Below are 23,199 nucleotides of genomic sequence, written 5' to 3'. Positions count from 1 at the left end.
TGCCCATCAACACCAGGTTCTGCCCGCGCAGCAGGATGTACAGCTGGCCCCGCCAGGAGGATGCTCCAGCGGAGCCCCAGCCGGAGCCAGGGCCACGGCCCACAAGGAGCGCCGCATCCTCCTGCTGCGGCCCAGCCCACCGCCGCAGGAACCGCACGCCAAAAGTATTTTTTAAAGACTGGTTAATAGATCAAATAAGAAATGAAATTGAAAAATTCCTTGAAACTAATGCGAGCAATAATCCAAAATACCTAAACTTTTAGGACTCAGAAAAAGCAGCTATCAGAGGGCAGTTTACAGCATTCAACCCACACATAAAAAGGAGAAATCCAAATCAACACTTTAACACAACACCCCCAATAACTAGTACAAGGTATGTTAGGCCTGGTTGCCTAGAGAAACAAATCCAGTGACACTCATGTATGTATAAGAAAGAACTTGATATCAAGAAGTAACTATATATGAATAAAGCAATCCAGCCCAGTCTGACTCAAGTTCATAAGTCTGAAATTAGTCCATAAATCCCCCCTGCAGACTCACATAGGCACATGCCAGTCATGCAGACAGGTGACTGAGAAACAGGGAGATAACACGCTAGTGATTGCAGACCAATGGTCGGAGGGCACATAGCGTGACGCTGCAGTATTGAACAACAATGTCCAAAGGCCTGATAAGCTGTGGGATGACATCAATAACATCACCCATGAAGAGCGCAAAAGACCATTAAAAAGACAAGAAAGAAACATAAGATCAAAATGTATGTCAGAACAGACTCTGAAACTTGCTCTTAATCAGAGTAGTAGGGAAAGAGAAGAAATGATGAACTCAAAGAGCTGAACAGCACCTGTCAAAGGGCACCTTGAGAAGACAATGTCAAATATAATAAAATGTATGAAGACCTAGAGGTAGAAAACCTAAAAGAAAGAACGCACTGGGCATATCTTAAACTGAGAGAACTCAAGAGAAAATTCAAGCCTATTTAGATTGTATGGGCAAAATATGGAATGGTGAAGGATGCATCAAAAGAAGGTGGAAAGATTATACAGGGTCAATGCACCAAGAAGAACTTGTCAACATTCCACCATTTCAGGAACTGGCGTCTGAGCAAGAACCAATGGTACTAATGGAAGAAGTACAAATTGCCCTGAAAGCATTAGCCAAAGACAAGACTCCGGGAATGTATGGAATTCCCATTGAGATATTCCAACAAGCTGATAAAACGCTGGAAGCACTACACTCGTTTATGCCAGGGAATTTGGAAGATAGCTACCTGGTCAACGTACTGGAAGAGGTCCATATTTGCCCATTTCGAAGAAAAGTTACCCAACAGAATGCACAAGTTATACAACAATATCATTGACAGTGCATGGAAGCAAAATTATGCTGAACACCATCCAACAATGGTTGTTGCAACAGCTTATTAACGGAACTGCCAGAGGTTCAGGTCAGATTCAGAAGAGTATGGAGAAAAAGGGCTAGTCTTTATGCCATATGGATCTTGGCTCAAAGCAGAGAATACCAAAAAAAAAAAAAAGATGTTTACTTGTGTTTTATTGACTGTGCCAAGGCATTCGACTGTGTGGATCCCAGCACCACTATGGACAGCCTTGAGAAGAATGGGAATTCCAGAACACCTCATCGTGCCGATTCGGAACTTGTACACGGATCGAGAGGCAGTGTGCAAACAGAACAAGGGACTTCTGCCTGGCTTAAAATCAGAAAAGATGTGTGTTGGGATTGTAACCTCTCATCGTACTTGTTCAATCTGTATGGTAAGCAATCATCTGAGAAGCTGGATTGTATGAAGACTTCAGCATTGAATTTTTGGAGGAAAGCTTATTAACAACCTGGGATATTCAAATGACACAACCCTGCTTGCTGAAAATGAGAGGGATTTGAAACATTTGCTGATGAAGATCAAGGATTTCAGCTTTCAGTGTGGATTGCAACTCAATGTAAAGAAGACAAAATCCTCACAACTGGACCAATAGGTAGCATCATCATGATGAATGGAGAAAACATTCAAGTTGTCAAGGATTTCATCTCACTTGGATACACAATCATTGCTTATGGAAGTAAAAGTCAAGAGACTAAACGACGTGTTGCATTAGTTAAATCTGCTGCACAAGACCTCTTTAGCGTGTTAAAAATCAAGGATGCTACTTGGAGGACTGAGATGCACCTGACCCAAGCCGTGGCATTTTCAATCGCCTTATATGCAGCTGAAAGTTGGGCATTGCATAAAGAACACCAAAGAAGAATGGGTGGTTTTGACTTGTGCTGCTGGTGAAGAATGCTTAAGGTAGCGTGGACTGCCAAAAGGACAGACAAGTCTGTCTTGTAAGAAATACCGTGAGAGTGGTCCATAAAGGCAACGATTGAGAGACGTCCTCGTACATCATTTGGACATGCGGTCAGGAGATGGTCCCTGGAGAAGGACATTATGTGTGGTGAGGTAGAGGGGTAGAGAGAAGAGGAAGAGCCTCAAGGAGATGGATGGACACAGTGGCCGCCACAGTGGCTTCAAGCATTAGGACAATTGTGAAGTTGGCTCTGGACCAGAGAGTATTTGGTTCTGTTGGCACTGGATCAGAGAGTATTTGGTTCTGTTGGTTCTGGACCAGAGAGTATTTGGTTAGCTACTATGGGTTGCTAATGACTTGATGACACCAAACAGCAACAACAAGAAGGATGCTTGGTGATACGTTGGGTTAGGGACTGGACTGAAACTGCAAGGTTGGTAGTTCAGCGCCACTAACCTCTTCACAGGAGAATGATGGGGCTATCTACTCCTGTAAAGATTTATAGCCTTGGAAACTCTGTACAGACTTGTTCTAAGTCAGAATTAACTCAATGGCAATGAGTCTGGTTTGGGCTTTAATAGTAGCCAAGAGGAATAAATATGTTAGTTATTTATAGTTTACAAATATACACTTCATAAAGAGCCCTGGTATAACTACGGATAGACACTTGGCTAACCAAAAAGTCAGAGGTTTAAATCTGCCAACAGCTCATGAGAAAAAAAAGAAAACCTGACATTTTTCTCTCAGAAAGATTTCAGCCTAGGACACCTATGTCATATAGATCTGCTTTGTCATATAGAATCGTTATGACTTGGAATCAACTCAGTTTCACACAACAATGCAGTTGATATGGCCATTGTAGTCGAATAATGAAGGCAAATAAAAATTAAGTTGTCATTTGGTTACCTTCATTTTATGCTTCACACTATACTCGTGTCTATTTTTAATGCCCTATAATGATTAACATATTCTGTGAGATTTTTTTCCAGTTTTAATGTATATAAGATGGAAGGTATAGCATTAGAGAATTTCATGTCTGTTTCAGTGGTTCCCAAACACGTCGGCACTTTTGAAATACATGAGCGGCATTGGAGAACTATTACTACAAAGCTTGATCCTTGGAGATTCTGATTCCCTAAGTCTAGAATGAAGTCCAGGATTCTGTACTTCTTAGGCGTCCCAGGTCACCCTACGTTTGGGCACCACTAGCCTAATTTGTAATTTGGTAAAATGAAATATCGCATTACGAGGCTCACTGGTCTCAGACCTGGGCTTCTAACTCCAGCTTCCTGCCATTGTAGAGAAATAATGCTATCAAGCACACACATTACTTACTCATCGGTAGCTCCAGCTACCCGAATATCTTCCTGGTCAGTTTTAACATCCAGCTCTGTTTCTCCATTAAGAAGAAGTTTCACATTGTAAATAACCAGCAATGTACCTAGTAAGAAAAAAGATATTTGACTTGCCATTATCTTAAGTAAATAAATGTTAGTCTTGTCCTAGCATCTTATTTATGACATTGAGTGGGCCAAATTTCTCTTTGTATGCCAATAAAAGACATGTTTTAATAAGTCCTAAGACATACATGCCTTATAGAAAATTCTACTCCCTGCCGAACAGTGTGGCATATGCACAGCATGGAGATTTCTATTCCTGCTCAATTTATTATAAGTCTTTCAAAATGGATTCTTCATATTTGGCATTCTATTTATAATTTGCATTGTGAAAACTGTTAGATTATTGACCAAATGTATATTATGATTAAAGCTCTCATTGAGGGAACTGAAATCAATGTATGTACAAAGAAATATGAGTTTAAAACTTTGTACAAATACTGAGTACTGATTCTAGACTCTATGTCTAGGGTTGACAATCATTTATTATATGATTATTTAAGAAAATATTTTAAGCTTGGCAGGCCAAACAGATGCTAACACAACTGCTGTCATCTCGGTTGTATGATGAAAACAGTCTTAGAAAATACACAAATGAATGAGTATGGCCTTGAGCCTTTAAAACTTTACTTTAAAAATAGGTGGCGGTCAAATTCAATCCACAAGTCATAGTTCATTGACCCCCAACTCTAAAGAATTAATCATGTAAAGTTCACTTTCTTTAGTAAAATTGGCTATGATATTGAAGACAAACAGGATTGTCCAAAAATGAAAAATAAGTGCCTACATTTTTGCTTTAAAAAAATTGTCCTTTAGGTTAGGGTGTTTTCTCGAGAAACAAAACTAGTGGCACTCATATTTGAACAAGAAATAACTTTGTATCAGAGATAAATTCCTATCACAGAAGCAGTCCAGCCCAGGCCAACGGGTCTGGTGTTGGCTAGACGATCATCGAGACTACTGCAGCTGACAACCAGTGCAGCAGGAAGGCCAAGGGGGAAGCTGTGAAATCATCGGCTGCTGGGCTCAGAGTTGGGTAGATCTGATGGTGGCAATAATAAGGTAGGGTTCTGAAAATTCCCAGGGTGGGCAGGTAACATGAGTCACCAGCTCCAGAACCAGACACGGGATACACACAAACAGCAAGAAAGAAAGATCAGTTGTCTACTAGGTCTCATTAAAATAGGCCAGGCCCTGAAAAAGATGTCACAAAGCTGTGCTCAAATGGATAAATAGGACTCTCCCCTCATCTTCTTACAGGTATGGCAAGTTGACACAAAATCTAACCATCACTCTCCACCTTTGTCAAGTTGGCTCTTGTACATAACTCTTTTTTATTATTAAAAATAATAAAATTTGGTGATGGTGGAAAGATGGTTGATTTGGGAAGAATGTTTACAAAGTTTTTGCTAACCCTTCCACAGGGACCTGGATTCACTACCTTATAAGTCACTTACCCTGTTTTAAATCTGGAATCACCTAGTACCAGTTACAGCAACAACTATCTCCTAACGTTATTTACGGCGCAGCTCTGTGGAGTCCTTGCTGTCCTGGTCTGTATCACCCTCCTCCTCTGTACTTTAGATAATTCATGAACTGATTCTTTCATGACAAAACTCATCAGAATAAATGACTGACCCCCAGGTGAGAACTCCTAGGAGATTAGAAGCGCAAAACCATTCAACCATGTTTACAGGACCCTGCATAACACTGCACATTGCTTCCATCACAGTTTCCATTTTGATGATCTTACCGCAATTTCCATAGATCATGTCAAATTGCTGCATCAATTCAGCCTCTGTTTTAAATGGGGAGTATTTATAAATCACAGCTAATTCCGTTGAGAATTTTATGGGATCACTGGTTACATATTTTCTGGTTCTTGTTAACCATGAAGGTATTGGAACCACAACCTGAAAACAGAAAATAAAAAGGAATAACACCCATCTGTTATGAAATGCACAAAATGAATCCTCTCTTTTTGTCTGATCCTAATGGATACACTCTCAGACAGCCAAATTAAAAAACACAAAGTGAAATTCATTTCCCTCTTTGTTCCAGATTTACAAGATAACTCAATAGGTTTAGGCCAGGCTTTATTTATCAAGATTTATTGTGAGGTATGGGAATATATAAAATCCACTTCAGACTCCTCTTGAGAGATGGGTATGTTGGAAAGGGAAACAACAGGAACAATAGTTTAGAAATTAAAAAAGCAGATGACTTGGCTGATCAAAAAAAAATCAAACACCAATACCAAAGATGAGAACCAGGCTGATGTACGATTCAAAGCCTCTAAAAGACACAACGATTAATTAAAAAAATAGCTTTGGTGGAAAAATAGAGTTAATACCAACTCATAGTAGCCCTTCCAACAAAGAAGACTTTACCTCGTGTTTCAAAAGGGGCCACATCTTTCTTCCAGGAAGCAGTTGGCTAGTCTGAATGGCCACAGTTTTAGTTGTCAGCTCAGAACTTAACCATTGCTCACCCCCGGGCTCTTATAGGTAAGGAAGGAAGAGACTAGAATAGGTATCTGGAGTCCTGTCTGGCTCCAACTCTTTCCACACCCACAAGTACTGGTTACTTACTCTCAGGAAGAATGGAACAAAGCATCTCTGACTGAGAAGAAAACATGCACTGTTGTGAGCCTGTGCTAACATTAGAGAGATGGAGTCAACCATAATGACATGGACGGAACAAACTTTAGGACTTTTATTTGTTGATGGGACACAATTCAAAATGAGAATAAACAGTTGCAAACATCTATTAATAATTGGAATGTGGAAGGCATAAAGTATGAATATAGGAAAATTGGAAGCCAGCAAAAATGAAATGGAACACATACAGGTTGATACACTAGGCATTAATGAGTTGAAATGAACAAGTATTTTCCATTTTAAATCAGATAATCATATTATTTACTATGTCATGAATGATAAACTTAAAAGTAAAGGAATAACATTCTTCATAAAAAAGAACATTATAGGATCTATCTGACAGTACAATGCTATATGTGATGTGATACTATCTATATGCATACAAGGAAATCCAGTTAATACAACTATTATGCAAGTTTATGCACAAACTTCTAAAACTAGTGTGAAGAAAGTATTTTACTAACTTCTTCAATCTGAAATTGATCAAATATGAAAGTGCCTAGATAATTATTGGCATTTGGAATGCAATAGTTGAAAGGAAAAAAAGAAGAATATTTGGGAAATATTGCTTTGGTGATAGAAATAAAACTGAAAAACCACATGATTTTTTTGCAAGACAGAAATGTTCTTCATTACAAAATCGTTTTTTACTACATGAATGGCAATGGTACACATGGACTTCCTCAGTTGGAATAATACGCAGGGATCAAGTTTAATCTAGCTGTGGGAAGAGATGGGGAACCTCAATATCTTCAGCTAAAATAGGGGCAGGAGCTGATGGTGGAATAGACCGTCAATTGTACGTTCATATGTAAGTTCAAGGTTGATGTTGAAGAAAACTAAAACAAATCCAGGGAAGCCAAGCTATCCCACCTGAATTTCAAGTACAGACTTGACACCAGGAACACTGATTTCAGACGGCCTGATGAGCTTTAGAGTGGCATCAAGAATATCATATATGAAGAAAGGAAAAGGTCATTAAAAAGAGAGGAAACAGAAAAATTCGAAGTAGATGTTAGAAGAGGTGCTGAACTTTTCTCTTGATCATAGATAAGCAAAATCAAATGGAAGGAATGGTGAAGTGAAAAAGCTCAACCGAAAATCTCAACGTACAATTTGAGAAGAAAATGTATTACAATGAAATGCAAAGATCGGGAGCTAGAAGACTAAAAAGGAAGCACACATTCTGCAAATATTATGCTGAAAGAACTGAAGAAAATTCAAGCCTTGATTTGCAATGATAATTCTGTAGGCAAAATATTGAATGGTGCAAGAACCATCAAATAAAGATGCAGGAGTCACATGGAGTCACTGTAGACATTGAACCATTTCAAGAGGTAGCCCATGGTCAAAAAAGCTCAGGCTGCTGGAGAAAAACAAGCCTCCAGGAATTCACAGACCATCAGCTGAAATGTTTCAACAAGCCAAGGAAACGACCTGGCCAACTGACTGAAAGAGTTTCATTATTTGGGTCTACACCAAAGTAAGGTGGCCCAAAAGTGCTTCAAGAATTCAGAAATCATCCAACAATATCATTAATCTCCCATGCAAGTAAAGTTTTGCTGAAGATCATTCAACAACAGAAGCAGCAGTACATTGACAGGGAGCTTCCAGAAATTCAATCTGGATTCAGAAGAGGATGTAGAAGGAGGGACATCATTCCTGATGTTGGGCACATCTTGGCTCAAAGCAAAGATCCAAGAAGATGTTTATTCATATTTACTGGCTATGCAAAGGCATTCAACTGTATAGATCCTAACAAATTCTGAATAGCATTGATAAAAAGGAATCCCAGAACACTTCACTGTGCGCATGCAGGACTTGTACCTAGACTGCGAGGCAATCCTTTGAATACAACAGGAAACACTGAGCGGCTTAAAATCAGGAAACGTGAATAAGGGTTACACTCTCTCACCATACTTATTTACTTGAATGCTGAGGAGATAATCTAAGAAGTTGGACTCTCCAAAGGATAAGACATCATGAATGGTGGAAGTTCTCATCAATAAGCATTGATATGCAGATGACCCAACGTTGCTTTCTAAAAGTGAGGAAGACTTAAAGCACTTGCTGAAGAACAAGGATTATAGCCTCTAATATGCATTGCAACTCAGTGTAAAGGAAACAAAAATGATCACAACTAGACCAATAGTATGATCCTGATGACCAGAATAAAGACTGAAGTTGTCAAGGATTTCCTCTCACTTGGCTGTACAATCAGTGCCCATGGAAGCAGCAATCAAGGAAATAAATGATATACTTATTGGGCAAATTTGCTGCACAAGACCTCTTTAGAATTTTGAAGATCAAGGTGTCACTTTGAGGACTGAGGTACCCCTGGCCCAGCTAGTAATATTTTCTCACGTGTATTTAAAGTTAAACATGGAATAAAGAAGACTGAAAAGAAATGATGCCTTTGAATGGTGGTGCTGGTGAAGAATGCTGAAAGTGCCCTGGACTGCAGAAAGAACAAACGAATCTGTCTTGGAAGAGCAGAGTGCTCCTTAGATAGTAAGACTCCACCGTATGTGCTTTGGCCATATTACCAGCAGAGGCCAGCCCCTTGGAAATGGCCTTGGTAACGTCGAAGGGCAGCAAAAAAGAGGACGAGCCTTAAGGAGATGGATTGACACAGAGGCTGTAGCAATGGATGCAAACAAGAAACAATTGTGAGGATGATGCAGGGTGGGACAATGTTCTGTGATGCCGTGCCCAGGGCTGCTATTAGTTGTTGTTAGGACAAGAAATTCCATTGGATACTGAGGGCCCCAGCCTCATTTGGCTTCCAAAGACTGACAACCTGATTTCAGATGGAAACCAGAGAAAATATTGCATCTGTGAGAAAAGGATTAGGTGTCCTTCAAAAAAAGAATGAATTGAGTTAACAAAATAAAACTTACAAATGTCTTTAAATTAGGAATTTGATTATGGAAACAATTTCTTTAAAGGGTTGAATGAAAAAAAAATGTAGGCAGTCTCCCAAGGAAGAAAATTTAAAATAAAGAAAATAAAAAAGATAAGAAAAAGAACTAATTCAATAAGCCTAGTGCTAAAGAGTAGGTGTTACGTAATCCAAAATGCTGTGCATCAAATCATGTCGGCCCCCGCCCCCGCCAAAAAAAATTGTTTAATTCCTAAACCCCGGTACCTGTGAAGAAATGAAGGATGTGCATTCCAAACCGAAAGGATTAAAAAATACCCAAGCGTATGGGTTGAAATAGACCACCACAAAGACACAACATTAAAATCAGAAATCTAAGGGTAAAGTAACATCCATTGACTTTCAAAATGAGAGGGAAAATAGGAGAGGATCAAAAACAAGATTTTGTAATTAAAATGGCTTTAAATTTCTCATTATCTTCACTGTAAACTAGAGATACTGGAGGGATGCCATCGAAATCCTGAAGGGAAATTAATTACCCAGAAATAATATCATGCTACACCAACATTCAGTGTAAGGGTGGAAGAAAAAAGATTTTTATTCATATGAGGTTTCAAATGTTTTAGTTCCCATGCACCCTTGTTCATTTCAAGCAGCTATTGGAGAATCTGCACCACAAATGTGAGAAAACAGAAAAAGAAGATATGGGATTTAGGTTAGGACCTGAGATCTAACACAAGACCAAGGTGCTGAGAATGTGGGAGGTGTGGAGGGCCAATCCCAGGATGAGAGCTGAGCGTAGACATTGAGCAGAGTACAAACTGCAGAACAAAAGGGGCACAGTAACAGCAGTGTTCTTCAGGTAGATGAAATCGACAGGAAAAGAGACTGAAACTAAGGTTAATAAAGTGACTAAACATAAATATCAAAGCAAATATTTGGTGGCAGGGACACCAACAAACCAAACTCGCTGCTATTAAGTCAATGCTGACTCACAGTGACCTTACAGGACAGGGCAGCCCTGCCTCCGTGAGTTTCCCAGGCAGTAACTTCTCGGAGGTAGAAAGCCCCATCTTTTCCCCAAGGAGCAGCTGGTGGTTTCTAACCGCCATTGCCACTAGCAGCCCAAAGGGTAACCGCTCTATCACCAGGACTCCTTCGTGCTGCTGAGAAGGAGGTGAAAAAACGAAGCAGACAACTATTAACTTCAAGCAAAATAAAAATTCAAAAAAAAGGAACCTTTATTTGCAATACGGTAGGCTGACAAATTATTAATAATGTAGTCTTGTATTGTAAGTAAGGAAGATCAGTATAAGCAGAAGTATAATAAGACTCTTTTTTGGGTGGGGGAATTTAAGGATTTGTGTAGGTGATGACAGTAGGGGTGGAAAAGATAGTGTGGTGGTTAGCACATGAAGTCAGAGTCAAATAAAAAACAATAGAGGAATTGTACTTAGAAGTAAGTCATATTAAAAGAATAATCGAATTTTTTTAAAGAAGTTGCCTCTTCAAAGAAGTAGAAGACATAAAAGGATTATTGCTTTTCATTTCAAACAAAAAATGGAACTATTCCATCCTAGGAAAAGTATAACCTAAGCATTATCTTGACTTCCTTTTATACACACAAAACCAAGACCCCAAAAAAATGAATCCTACTGCCGTGAAGTTGATTCCGGCTCACAGTAACATTCCATCGGATTTCTGAGACTGCCAATGGTTACGGGAACAGACAGCCTCATCTTTCTCCCTTGGAGTGCTGATAGGTTTTGTACTCCCAGCCTCGGGAGGACCAGCCCTTACCTATACAGAGTGTAATATAAATTCTTCAAGTGTCACTTCCATTAAGCCCAGGCTGAAGCTTTGCCATTCTGTATCACCCACAGATGGCCCTCTTTGACCACCCCCACCCTACGATTCCTCAGTGGACATGTAGAGCCCCTCACAGGGGTCTCCACATCTCTACAATGACCCTGCCCACCACCAACTCCTTTCTAGAACCCAGCCTGGATGCTTGCCTTTTCCACAGACCAGGTTTTATTGTTTCGAATTGTATTTTTTGTTAAACCTGAAGCAGACCACTCAAGGTTCTCTAATCTCTCCATTCATGTCACTTTTTTGACATGGGACTGCTGTGGCCCATACTCGCAGGTCATTGTTCCTTTTAAACACCCCTGGTTTCTTATTTACTCAATTCCTAGGTATCAGTTTTATTTTGTCTTACAAGGCTGGAAACTCTTTGATGGTAATATAATCACTGTTCTGCTTCTTTTCTACCTTTTATAGAGCTTATCCTTATGTTGGGCATATTGTAATACTCAGTACATATTGGTTGAGTTGAATAGCTGACAAAAAAGTAATGAAACACAGGTATTTAAAATGAATGAAACACATTCTAGATCATCAAAGATAAATGGTATTATAGCCGCTAAGTTTGCTATAAGTCAGAATCAACTCAATGACAATGATTTTTATTTTAAGGAGATACCTAGAGTTATACTTTGAAGTCCATTTTAAATTCACTTTCATTAAATTGTCTTTGAATTCAGTATTCTGTTCAGTTAAACATTATAAACCATTTATGGCACAGTGGTGGTGAGGTTCTGCAGACTTTTTTTTTTCCCAAAAGAAGCATCAAACTCGAAACCTAAACTCACTGCCATCAGGTCAATTCAGACTTGTGCTCTAACTGCTACTGTCAATTTTGACTTCCAGCAACCTATAGGGCAAAGCTGAACTTCCCCTGTGCCTTTCTGAAACAATGAATCTGTATGGGAGCAGAAAGACTCATCTTTCTCCCAATGAATGGCTGGCAAGCTTCAACACCTAGTCTTATGGTTCATGGCTCCAAGGTGTAACCCACCATGGCTCTTGAATCAGACTCATAGTGTTCCAAGATTGAGTTTCTAAGATTGGACATGTATGGGAGCAGAGAGATTCATCTTTCTTCTTTGGAGTGATTAATGGGTTTGAACTGCTGACCTTGTGGTTAATACACCAACACCTAATCCCGAGCACCACTGGGGTCCTGCATTGCACTAAAAGAACCTTAAGGTAATTAGTTTATTGTGCCAACATCGCTGATAAAAACATGTGGGGTTAATTAAAGGGTGGAGGGACAAATGGCTCCAGCGAGCCTTGCCTTTCCTGTCTCTTGCTCTTTAATCACTGAACCAGTGTGCAGCTGCCTTGCTTGTCCTGTGACTCAATTTGCAAGCTACACTACCTGTGGGCCACCTAACCCATGGACTGTATCACTGTAACTTGAGGTTCCTTCAAGACCTGCTTCGCTACAACTTTGGAATTTACATCTCTTGAGCTGGGGACTGACGGTCCTTGTCATCCAGCTGACTGTTGGTGGCCTGCTTGCTGTTTGCTGCCTGTGCCCAGATAGCCTGAATTGCTCTACAGAGGACTACTCAGCAGCCCTCAAGACTTGAGGGACTGCCAGTGTCTCACAACTGTCTCATGTGCACTGAGCCATTTGTACTGCTTTATAATTTAATTAACTGTTTATTTTTTGTTATATATCTGTATATATATATATATATATATATATATATATATATATATAATCATTAGCATTCTGGTTTTGTTTCTCTAGTGAACCCTGTCTAACACAAACCTCTTATCCTTGAAGAATTGGGCATCTTGATATTGAAAATATATTTCTGATAACTACTTAGAACTTTTTTTTTAATCACACCTTAATGAAGGGTCAATAAGACAGGCCTTCTGCCACCCCACATTTCTCATCACCTTCTCTCTATTTTCCAAACATATTCTAAATTGCTAAATATAAATAACTTAGAACATACTTTACAACCTGCGCTATAAATTTCCAACACCATCATCACTATGGAACGGAAAGAAAACATCAAATCTCACCTCACTAAGACCTTCTCTTTCACAGAATGTCTGAGAAAAAAACACACAGGTCATTGTTTCTCCCTTCTTTGTAAAAAGAATAAAGTCCTTTCCAATTCTCATGGATCCACTGTGAAAGGAAGGAAATAACAGCTTACACATCTCAGACACTAAAAAGAAGAAACAGGTGAGCATGGTGTCACTGTTCTGCTGACCCACTACCGATGGGGCACTCATTTTTGTTTTGTTTTGTTTTTCAAAGTGGTCAGGACGGATTTCAACCGATATACCCAAGCACTTGCTTGAGACAAAACTGCTAGAATATATTGCTGTCTCAAATAAACAAACACACTTGCTGTCATCGAGCCAATTCGGAAGTAATAGTGACCCCATAGAACAAGGTGGAAGGACCCAAGAAAGGAATCATCATCTGACTTTGGCAAGACTCTTGTGGATAATAATCTCATATCCTGAACCCCTAATTAACTCAAAAAAATTACTGCTGTTGAGTTAACCTACTCTGGAAAGGATTGACAGGCTTAAAAACCCACAGGTGTAGTTGTGCTCCATCCTACAGGGTTCAATAGAGTCCGACCTCTTATTGAAGCACACACAAATGGACTGTGGCCAGTTAGCCTGTCGGCTAATATGTGCTTAGAGGAGTAGTGAGACATGAAGTAGTTCTAAAGTCCGTGGACATTACTTGGAACATTTCTGAAAGGAGACTTCGTTTAGTGTATGTATGTAAGCATTTTCAGTTAAACTAAAGATAGAGGCGAGTTATGGGCATGATGCTTCCAACAAGATCCCTATGCTTACAACCAACCCCCTTGGGTATTTAGCTATAATGCTATTTACATCAGGATGATATTTTATTTTTTAAATCATTTTATTGGAAGCTCACACAGCTCTTATCACAATCCACACATGGATGACAGTCTTTTCTGAGATTTACATATCTGGATCATTCTAGATGAAATAAACTTTAACTAAATATAGTTTTCTATATCAATAATATGTGCCTTAAGGAGAAAACTGGCTTACCTTTTAAGACCATTACCATATTGTCCAATGAACCTGAAGGCAGATGACCGTTTTTTGGATGTTCCAAAATAAATTATTTCTGAAGCTTCCTCTACAAGCAACAAAAAATGTTTAAGATGGTCAGAAATGATGAGCCATTTCAGGGAAAGCAGTTGACACCCCATCTTACCTGGTTGGGTTTACTCACATGGGGTTCACACTGAAAATCTAAAGCAACAATGCCCACATGGAAGGACACCAACATGTACGATCATGAGGTGTCAATGGGAAAAAGTATCAGAAGTTCATAAAACAAGCAACCAAATCAATGTGAAGGGGCGTGGGTGTAGTGGAGACCCAAAACTCACCTGAAAGATAATTGGACAGTCCCTCTCAGAAGGCCTACCCATAAGGGATGATAAATCCAGGGTGAGGCATAGCACCGATAAAACACTTAACTATCCTCTATTTCAGTGGTTTTCAACCTTCCTAATGTCTTGACCCTTTCATACAGTTCCTCATGTGGTGACCCCCAACCATAAAATTATTTTCATTGCTACTTCATAACTGTCATTTTGCTACTGTTATGAATTGGGTGATCTTTGTGAAAGGCTCGTTCGACCCCAAAGGGGTCACGACCCACAGGTTGAGAACCCGCTGTTCTAGTTCTGTAGTATTTCTTCCCCTTACTATTAGGGTTTTTAAATTTGCTTTACCTCGTTAATCATGATAGACTTGTATATGTTCATTTGTATAATTAAGATAATTTGATACATGAAAGCCAAAATAGATAACCCTTCAGAAACAGTCACAGGAGTAAATGGTTCCATAAGAGTATGGGAAGACGGGGGAGGGGGGAGAGGGAGAGGGGATAGGGTTGCTGAGAGCACTGATGACTGTGTAACCCCACTTGAGGGGAATGAACAACAGAATTGTTTGTGAATGGAGCGACTGGATGGTGTAAGATATAGCAAAACGGTAGGGAGTCCTGGGGAGAGGGTAGGGTAGGAGCCGATATTAAGAAGTTCAAGAAGAAAGAAAAATGTTTTGAAATGATTGTGGTAACAACTGTACAATACTGCTTAATGTGATTGAACTATGGAATGTTATATCAGTAAGAGCTCCCAATTAAATGGTTAAAAAAAAGAAAAGAAATTATGAGTCACTGATCCTGGTTGGAGCTCCATTTGTCAGGCCCTCACACAGATCTCAAGACCTTAGGAAAAATTCACACATTTTTGTCAGCCATGAAATAAGGACTGTGGTCAAGCAATCTCTGATTAAGATCGTAGCAGCGTTCTATTTTGGAGGAGGTAATAAAATTCCATAATTAGATAAATCACATTTAGAGTTCTGAACCTTAATTTCCTCGCTCCAAAAGGAACCTATTAGTGCTTACATTTTAAACCACCTGAAGATCAATTAGATGAATTAAATAAGATGATTTATTTGTGAACCTCTGAACACAAGACTTGGCATTTGGCTGCTGTGATGAGATGCCATCAAGTTGGTTTCAACTCATAGTGGCCCAGAACAGCAAAAGGAGACACCGCCTGCTACTATACCATCCTCACAATATCCCTATGCCTGAGTATCATGTCTTCAGCCAAGCTGACACATGTCCTCAGGGCCATTACAAAGTATGTATTCAGGCACGCCAAAGGGAACATCCGTATATGTTATTTGATAACAGCTAATAAATAAGAGCTAATATGGAAATTATTTGCAACTTATCAGTAACTTTCCTGTGGATATTAGTTTATCTAGGTCATCCATGAGAGATTAAGGACTGACTGGCTCCTGATCTGCTACTGTGTAGGGAAGAAAGCTTAGTTTCAGACTTTCAAGTTATTTTTCTGATCTCTCCAGAAGACTCTGGAATTCTATAAGGAATCCGCTAGATTTCCAATATATGTCATTTCAGAAACAAGAGCCATTTTCTGAGAGAAAGGAGAAAAGACATACATGGATGTCACAGTTGGCATGCAAGAATACATATTTCAGAATGGCCCTGCGGACCCTGTGTCAGGTTGGCTGAAGACGTGAGGCTTTTTAGCGGCTCTTGAAGTGGGAAGCATAAGGCTGCCGGACAGCCTGTTTGTCTGCAGCGTACTGGATATTCAAGCATACTTTTGCGAGAAGTTGCTTCGTTAGGTGGCCTCCACTCTTCTGTCTGCTGTTCAACTGTAGTGGTTTGCATATGGGTTTGTTATGATGTTGGTATGTGAAATACCATTGGTATTTGAAATACCAGCAGGGTTACCCATACTGGACGGGAGCTCAGTGGAGCTTCCAAGCTAAGACAGAGCAGGCAATCTTGGCTGAAAATTGGCCAGCGAGTACTGGTGGGTCTGTCAAACTGGGCCACCATGATGGAAAGTGATATGGTGCCTGCTAAAGCAACTGGGAATAGACATAACCCAAAATCATTATAGTAGGGAATAATATTTCAACTCCAGAGCAAGTAGGTACGGTGCACTCTTATGTGCTTGCAAAGACAATACATGCAATATATTGGAAAATGCTATATTCCCTGGGCTGGGGGGGCCAAAGGTTAACATACGCAGTTGTCAATCAAAAGGCTGGAGGTGTACGTCCACACCCAGGTGCCTCGGAAGAAAGGCCTGGTAATCAACTTCTGAGAAATCAGCCCCTGAACCCCCTATGGAGCACAATCCTACTCTGATATACACTGGGCTTCCACGAGGCAGTTAGAAGACAATGGCTATAAAGTATCGGGGTGGGGCAGAGAGCTGGCAAAAGGTTAGAGGTTTATAGTCAGCCAATGGAATCTTGGAAGGGAGTCCTGGCAATGTGTTTCTGAAATCCTAGCCATGGAAAATCTTGGAGCACAATTCTGCCCTAATATGCACAGGGTCTCCAAGAATCGGAGTTCACGCCAAGGTAACGGGTTTCGTTTTTATTGTGGATTAATTCATTGTGACGGGAACATTCAACTGAAGGAGGTGGATCTGTGAACATGAGGATAATATACACCAACTGCTAAAATACAAGGAAGTAGCCTCTACCCCAAGGTTAAGCAGAAAATTAAAAACAGCCTAAGGCACTGGAAACTGCCTCAGGCTCTGGAAACCACTATCTGACAAGAGGCTAAAAACAATCTCAGAATCCCTTCAGTTTTTAGTTGTTGTGCATTCAGTCCCAAATGTTTTGTTGTTTTTTTAATAAGCAACCACTATCTCTAGTCTTTCACTTTTCTGACAGTATTTGTTTAAACACACAGTTTGTCTTTCTTTAGAGGATTACACAGAACATGCTCCATCAGCTAGAATAATAGACCTCAGACCTCCACACTAAGTCCAAGATTTATATCCTCCGATGGCTCCACGCCTGTTTTGCATAAATGGCTTAGTTTATTTTTATTTATATTTTGCACTTTCAGACTGTTTCCTTTACATCCAGTGAGGTATCTAGATAATTAACTTACCTGGGCTCATGCCACATCCATCATCCAGGAAGCACAACATGAATCCTCCCTGCAGTTTTTCATTATCCACTGTAAGAGAAAGCAGTTATTACTAATAAATATGGGGCTTAATTTGTTCGTCAGAAAGTCATGCTGCTCACGTAATTATTCCTCCTCCTCAAAGGCAGGCACAGAGCGACAGGGCTGTGGAACAGTGATGGCACTCGGAATGTTGTCTTGGCAGCAGGTTCATACACACACACACACACACACACAAACACACCTGCAGGTGAAAATACTCATGCAACCAAGAAAAGGCTTTGCATCACACAAAACCTCTGCACATTAGTAATGACTGCAAGCAGCATGATACGCCCCGCTCTGCAAGGGGACTAGCCCTTTCCATTCCAGGCATTTCTTCCTTAGGGGAGAGAGGAATGATAGGTGGTGAAGTGAGTCCAGGCCCTCTTGATCGAATGAATCTAGCTGTATGTCTTTCCACGAACGCACTCATTCTTTAAGAAATCCAGGCCGCTCTTACTAAATCTACCACACTTCTTTCTAGAAAGCTCAATTTCTTCCCAGAAGAACTATTTTTTAATGTTGCTTCGGGGGAGCAAATATTTGCCTCTTGAAGATCTATTTGATCATTGAAAATATCCATGTTATGTGGAATCAGTTTTGATGATTAAAAGATACTGTTAAGCTATATGATTTTCTTTTTTAAAATAAGGTATTTTGTAAACAAATGAGACTAATTTTAATGTACAATTCATAAACAGGCTCACAAATTAATCACAGCATTTAGATATATGACTTCTAGGAAACTTACCTTTTAAGACATAACAGCTTTATTGGGGTATGATTGTACACAATAAACTGCACACATTTAAAGGGCTAATAGGCTCAATTTTGACACGTGCATACCCAATGACATCACAATCAAGGTAGTAAACGTAAGCATCACACTAGATGTTTGCTGATGCCCCCATGAACTCCTTCCTGCCCCTTCCCACAAGCAACCACTGACTTGCTTTCTGTCTCTAGAGATCAGTTTCCAGCACATCGTTTAAATAAAGAATAAAAACAAACACCAAACTGGCTGCCACTGAGTAGAAGCCAAGAACTTAAGTGGAGTTCAAATGTTTTGAGAATGATGAGGGCAATGAATGTAAAGATGTGCTTTACACAACTGATGTATGGATTGTGATGAGTTGTATGAGTCCTTGATAAAACAATCAATCAATCAATCAATATGAATATGTACAGAACCAATAGCTTCTTGTTTTGATAAGTCATTTGATAATGGTTGCTATTATTTTGTTGTAGTATTTTGTGACTTACCCTCTTATATAATCTAATTTTTAACTCCTAAATATAGATTGCTGACTAGATATCGTCATCACTTCAAAATTTGACTGTTATTTCATTTCTTCAGAATTATGGAGTATTCATTGTTGTTTTGATTTGTATCTCACAGGAGGCTAATGATTGTGAGCATTTTTTCATGTGTTTGTTAGCCATTTGAGTGTCATTTTTCGTAAACTATCCATTATGTCTTTTGAAAAAATTTAATTGGATTATTTTTCTTATTGGTATGACAGAATTCTATAGATTTTAGTAATTAGCCCTTTATCTGTTGTGTCAGTGCTAAAGATTTTTTTCCTAATCTGTGAACTCTCGTTTTATTCTTTTGATTAAGTTCTTTTTATGTAAATGAGTGTTTTGTTTAATAGGTCCCAGGCATCTATTTGTCTTCCACTGTGTGTATTTCCTTTACTGTACTTGGTAGTATGTGCATGACTGGCAACAGGGCCCTTGAACTTGTACCAATCTTCTCACTGATGTTCCTTATAGCTCTGGGTTTACCTCTCTAATATAGTTTATTGAGTTCATTTTTGGGCACAGGGAAAGGTATGGGTCCTGTTTCATTTTTTTTTTTAAGCAAAAGGGAAGAAATTTATTGGAGCCCATATGGGAAACCCTAGGGGGGCCCAGCATACCCTACTGTGTAGGCATGCCCAGCAAAGAGCCATACCATTCACTGTACCCCCATGTCCCAGAGGGACTCCCCTTGAGCCAAGCCCCAAAGCCCCAGGACTGGCTGGGGGTGGGGACACCTGTTTCATTCTTTTGCAGAAGGAGATCCAATTTTTTTTCTAGTACTATTTGTCGAAGGGATATCCCTTTCCTATGTAATGTTTTTGATTCTTTGTTGAAAATCAGTTGCCTCTAGGTGAATGCATTTATTTTGGGGATTTCCATTCTGTTCCATTGGTCTATGGATGGGTCATGTACTAGTACCAGACTGTTTGGACTACTGTCGCTGTGTATTGGGTTTTGAGATGGGTGGTACGAGGCCTCCTACTTTATCTTTTATTGTCTTCTTCATCCCAGGTCTCCTTTCTCTCCCTATGAAGTTGGTCATTCATTTTCCATACCTTCAAAGACTGAAGTTGGGATGTGGATAGTAATTAAATTGTATTTGTAGATTGTTTTAGGTAGTATTGACTTTTACACAATAGTCTTTCTATCCATGAACACGGATGGGGTAGTCTTCTAAATTTGTAGGTCTTCTCATGGTTTCTTGGAATAATGTTCTGTAGTTTTCTTTGTACAGGTCTTTTGTTCCCTTGGTTAGATTTATTGCCAGTCTCATTATTTGTACAAATACTGTCCAGTCATTTAAAAAATGTACGAGTCAACAATTCATGTATTGCGATCACGAGGTGCCAAAGGGATCAGTTATAAGGCATCATCCCAAAAAAATACCATAGGGAATAAAGGGGGAAGTGCAGAGTGGAGACCCAAAGCCCATTTGTCGGCCAAGGGAGATCCCCTCACAGAGGGGTCTAGGGGAGGCGATGAGTCAGTCAGTGTGCAATGTAGCACCGATGAAGAATACAGCTTTCCCCCAGATCCTAAATGCTTCCTCCCCCGCACCCAAGTACCATGATCTGAATTCTACCTTGCAGGACTGGATAGAGCAGAGGTTGTACACTGGTGTGTATGGGAGATGGAGGCACAGGGAATCCAGGGTGGATGATACCTTCAGGACCAGGGGTGTGAGGCGTGATGCTGGAAGAGTGGAGGGTGAGTGGGTTGGAAAGGGGGAACCGATTACAAGGATCTGCAAGTGACCTCCTCCCTGGGGGGTGGACAACAGAGAAGGGGGTAAAGGGAGACGCCGGATAGGGCAAAGATATGACAAAATAATAATCTATAAATTATCAAGGGCTCATGAGGGAGGGGGGAGCAGGGAGGGAGGGGAAAAAAAGAGGACCTGATGCAAAAGGCTTAAGTGGAGAGCAAATGCTTTGAGAATGATCAGGGCAAGGAATGTACAGACGTGCTTTATACAATTGATGTATGTATATGTCTGGATTATGATAAGAGTTGTATGAGCCCCTAATAAAATGTTTTTTTAAAAAAAAGCTACCCATACATGTGTAATTTCCTTTTCTCAACATTGTTTTAAATTCTATAACATTGGCTAAATTAAATGTTACTATATATTGAAATACATTATATACCATAGGAATGATTTATAATGTCCCTTTATTGTAATATAATAATAATGTCTCCAAAATGAGCCAGGAACACATATCATCCATAGAATGGATTTTGAGCTCACACTTAATCACAGCCCTAATCTAAGAAAAATTAGATCTATGACAAGACCCTACTAAATACCTGCCCTTGTGAAGAAATCACTGAAGACATGGGTGTTATAGCAAAGTGTGGTGAAGAACTCAGATGCCTGGCTATCAGAAAGAACAGCGTCTGGGGTCTTAAAGACTTGTCTTCAAACAAGCAGCCATCTAAGTGTAGTGCCAACTAAATGCACAAAGAAGAAGCACCTAAGCCAGTGTGATCCACAGATTGTAAATAATAAAATCCAAATCCAGAAGAGAGAATTGTATTAGAGTTTAAATTCTGAGCACCTGGTTTGCAGAAGGCAATGAATATAAGAGGTTAGCTGCTTAAGCTTACCTGGCAGTGCCACTGACAAATATAACACCCATGACTCTTCCCAAATGACTTTAAGGACATGTAAGAAATATTGGAGAGCAAGTTTATGCGCCTCTATAAATAATTTGAAACTAGCTGGTGCTTAAATTAATTATCCAATATGGTAATCAGATAGATGACTCCTCAGAGACAATAACTGGGATAAGGGTTCCCTGAGACGGTGAGAAGTGAGCAGGATGGGGGGAGGAGAAGAGAGGGGAGAAGGAAGGAGGGAGAAAAAGGGGGAGAAAGGGGGGAAAAGGAGAGGGGAGTTGACAGCATTGATGATTGTATAGCCCCACCCGAAGGAAAGGGATATATTGGAATGAGTAAGATATGTCAATTATTACTCAAATATTATTCAAAAAATAAAAGTCTTGGAAACCCAAAGGGGCAATTTCTTCTCTGTTCTATAGGATTACTGAGCAGAATTTTTTTTAATTATGCATCGCCAAACCAATTTTACTTAGTGATGCATAAGACTGACTGTTTTATAAAAAATATATATTTTATAGGAAATCGAGTTCTCAAAATAGATTTTAGAGCTGTATTATTAGTCATTTCAATGAAAAAAATAAAACAAGACTAGGTGGTTTATGCATTCATTTCTTCACAAAAACATTAGTAAGCATGGACTCTGATCAAATGCTTTATTCAATCTTCAGTCCTCTATCCACCACCTAGAATAGTTGTTTGACTCACCCTTGGTAGGCAGTGAATAAATTGTTATTGAATAAATGATTGTCAGAAATATTCTACCTTTCAAACATATTCTACCTTCTTTCTTTGTGTCATAGTAATTTCTCAGATGAGACTTTTCTTCCTATACTTCTTGACAAAAACCACATCCATATTCCAAGTCTGAGCTCCTTAATGTGAAGCATGCCAGCTGCCATGATTTTAGTTTCCTCTATATTCTGAGTCTCTTCAAGATGCTCATATACTCTATATAGGTGGGTACATAAGAAAGGAATTTTCTTCTTCTAGTACTGTCATTTTCTCCAACATGAATGGAGTTTAATTAGTACTACTTTTCTCTCTCCCTATTAACATTCTTCCCCTCTTCTTCTGTGGAAGATTAATTGGGGAAGAATCAACTGGAAAGGTTACTTCAGATCCACTTACCTTGACTCTGAGTTTGAAAGCAAGTTCATTTGGCCCTCATGCTGAACTACATATTAACTTAGCACTTAAGAGTAATGAAAGTTGGTGTTTTATTTACTTTCTCAAACTTTCCAGAGATGTCACTGACTATGTTTCTTCAGCTATCTTGAGTTGATGGCTGAAGCATTATCAGCATCCTTATAGTTCAGAATGTTAAGCATGGAGGCACTTCACTGAACAGAATTGCTTCGTTAATGAAGATAGAGATTTGCACTCTGGACCACATCCTCTCACGTGTAACCAATAGACAATACGCTGGAGCTTCAAAAAGTTCATGGAATTTATTCTCGCTTAAGTCCCTTTGTCCACATTTTTTAAAGATCCTCCTCATATATAAGGGAGAACTGGGAGAATTGGAGTCGGGAGCAGTGCCAGCCCCACAGACCTTCTCTGTACCAAGAATCACTAAAGAACTCTTTCACAGGACCCAGTATTAGAATCTAATGAGATTAGCTAATTAGCACAATAA

The 23,199-nt window shown here is 39.6% G+C and overlaps 1 protein-coding gene across 1 annotated transcript in view; it reads right to left on the bottom strand.

Moving 5' to 3' along the window:
* The window catches only part of MORC1 (MORC family CW-type zinc finger 1), a 224,168-nt gene that overhangs the window by 184,457 nt on the left and 16,512 nt on the right, over nucleotides 1-23,199 (bottom strand). Inside the window, exons 3-7 of the mRNA XM_075542961.1 lie at nucleotides 17,577-17,645; nucleotides 14,150-14,240; nucleotides 13,127-13,235; nucleotides 5,454-5,613; nucleotides 3,639-3,744 (exon numbers count right to left, since the gene is read on the bottom strand). Coding sequence (XP_075399076.1) covers nucleotides 3,639-3,744; nucleotides 5,454-5,613; nucleotides 13,127-13,235; nucleotides 14,150-14,240; nucleotides 17,577-17,645 — 535 coding nt within the window. The remainder of the gene's footprint in view (nucleotides 1-3,638; nucleotides 3,745-5,453; nucleotides 5,614-13,126; nucleotides 13,236-14,149; nucleotides 14,241-17,576; nucleotides 17,646-23,199) is intronic.

The sequence above is a fragment of the Tenrec ecaudatus genome, chromosome 2 (assembly GCF_050624435.1).
Source record: "Tenrec ecaudatus isolate mTenEca1 chromosome 2, mTenEca1.hap1, whole genome shotgun sequence".
NCBI classification, from domain to species: domain Eukaryota; kingdom Metazoa; phylum Chordata; class Mammalia; order Afrosoricida; family Tenrecidae; genus Tenrec; species Tenrec ecaudatus.
Note: the sequence above shows the minus strand (reverse complement) of the source record. Positions and strands in the feature narration are given on the sequence as shown.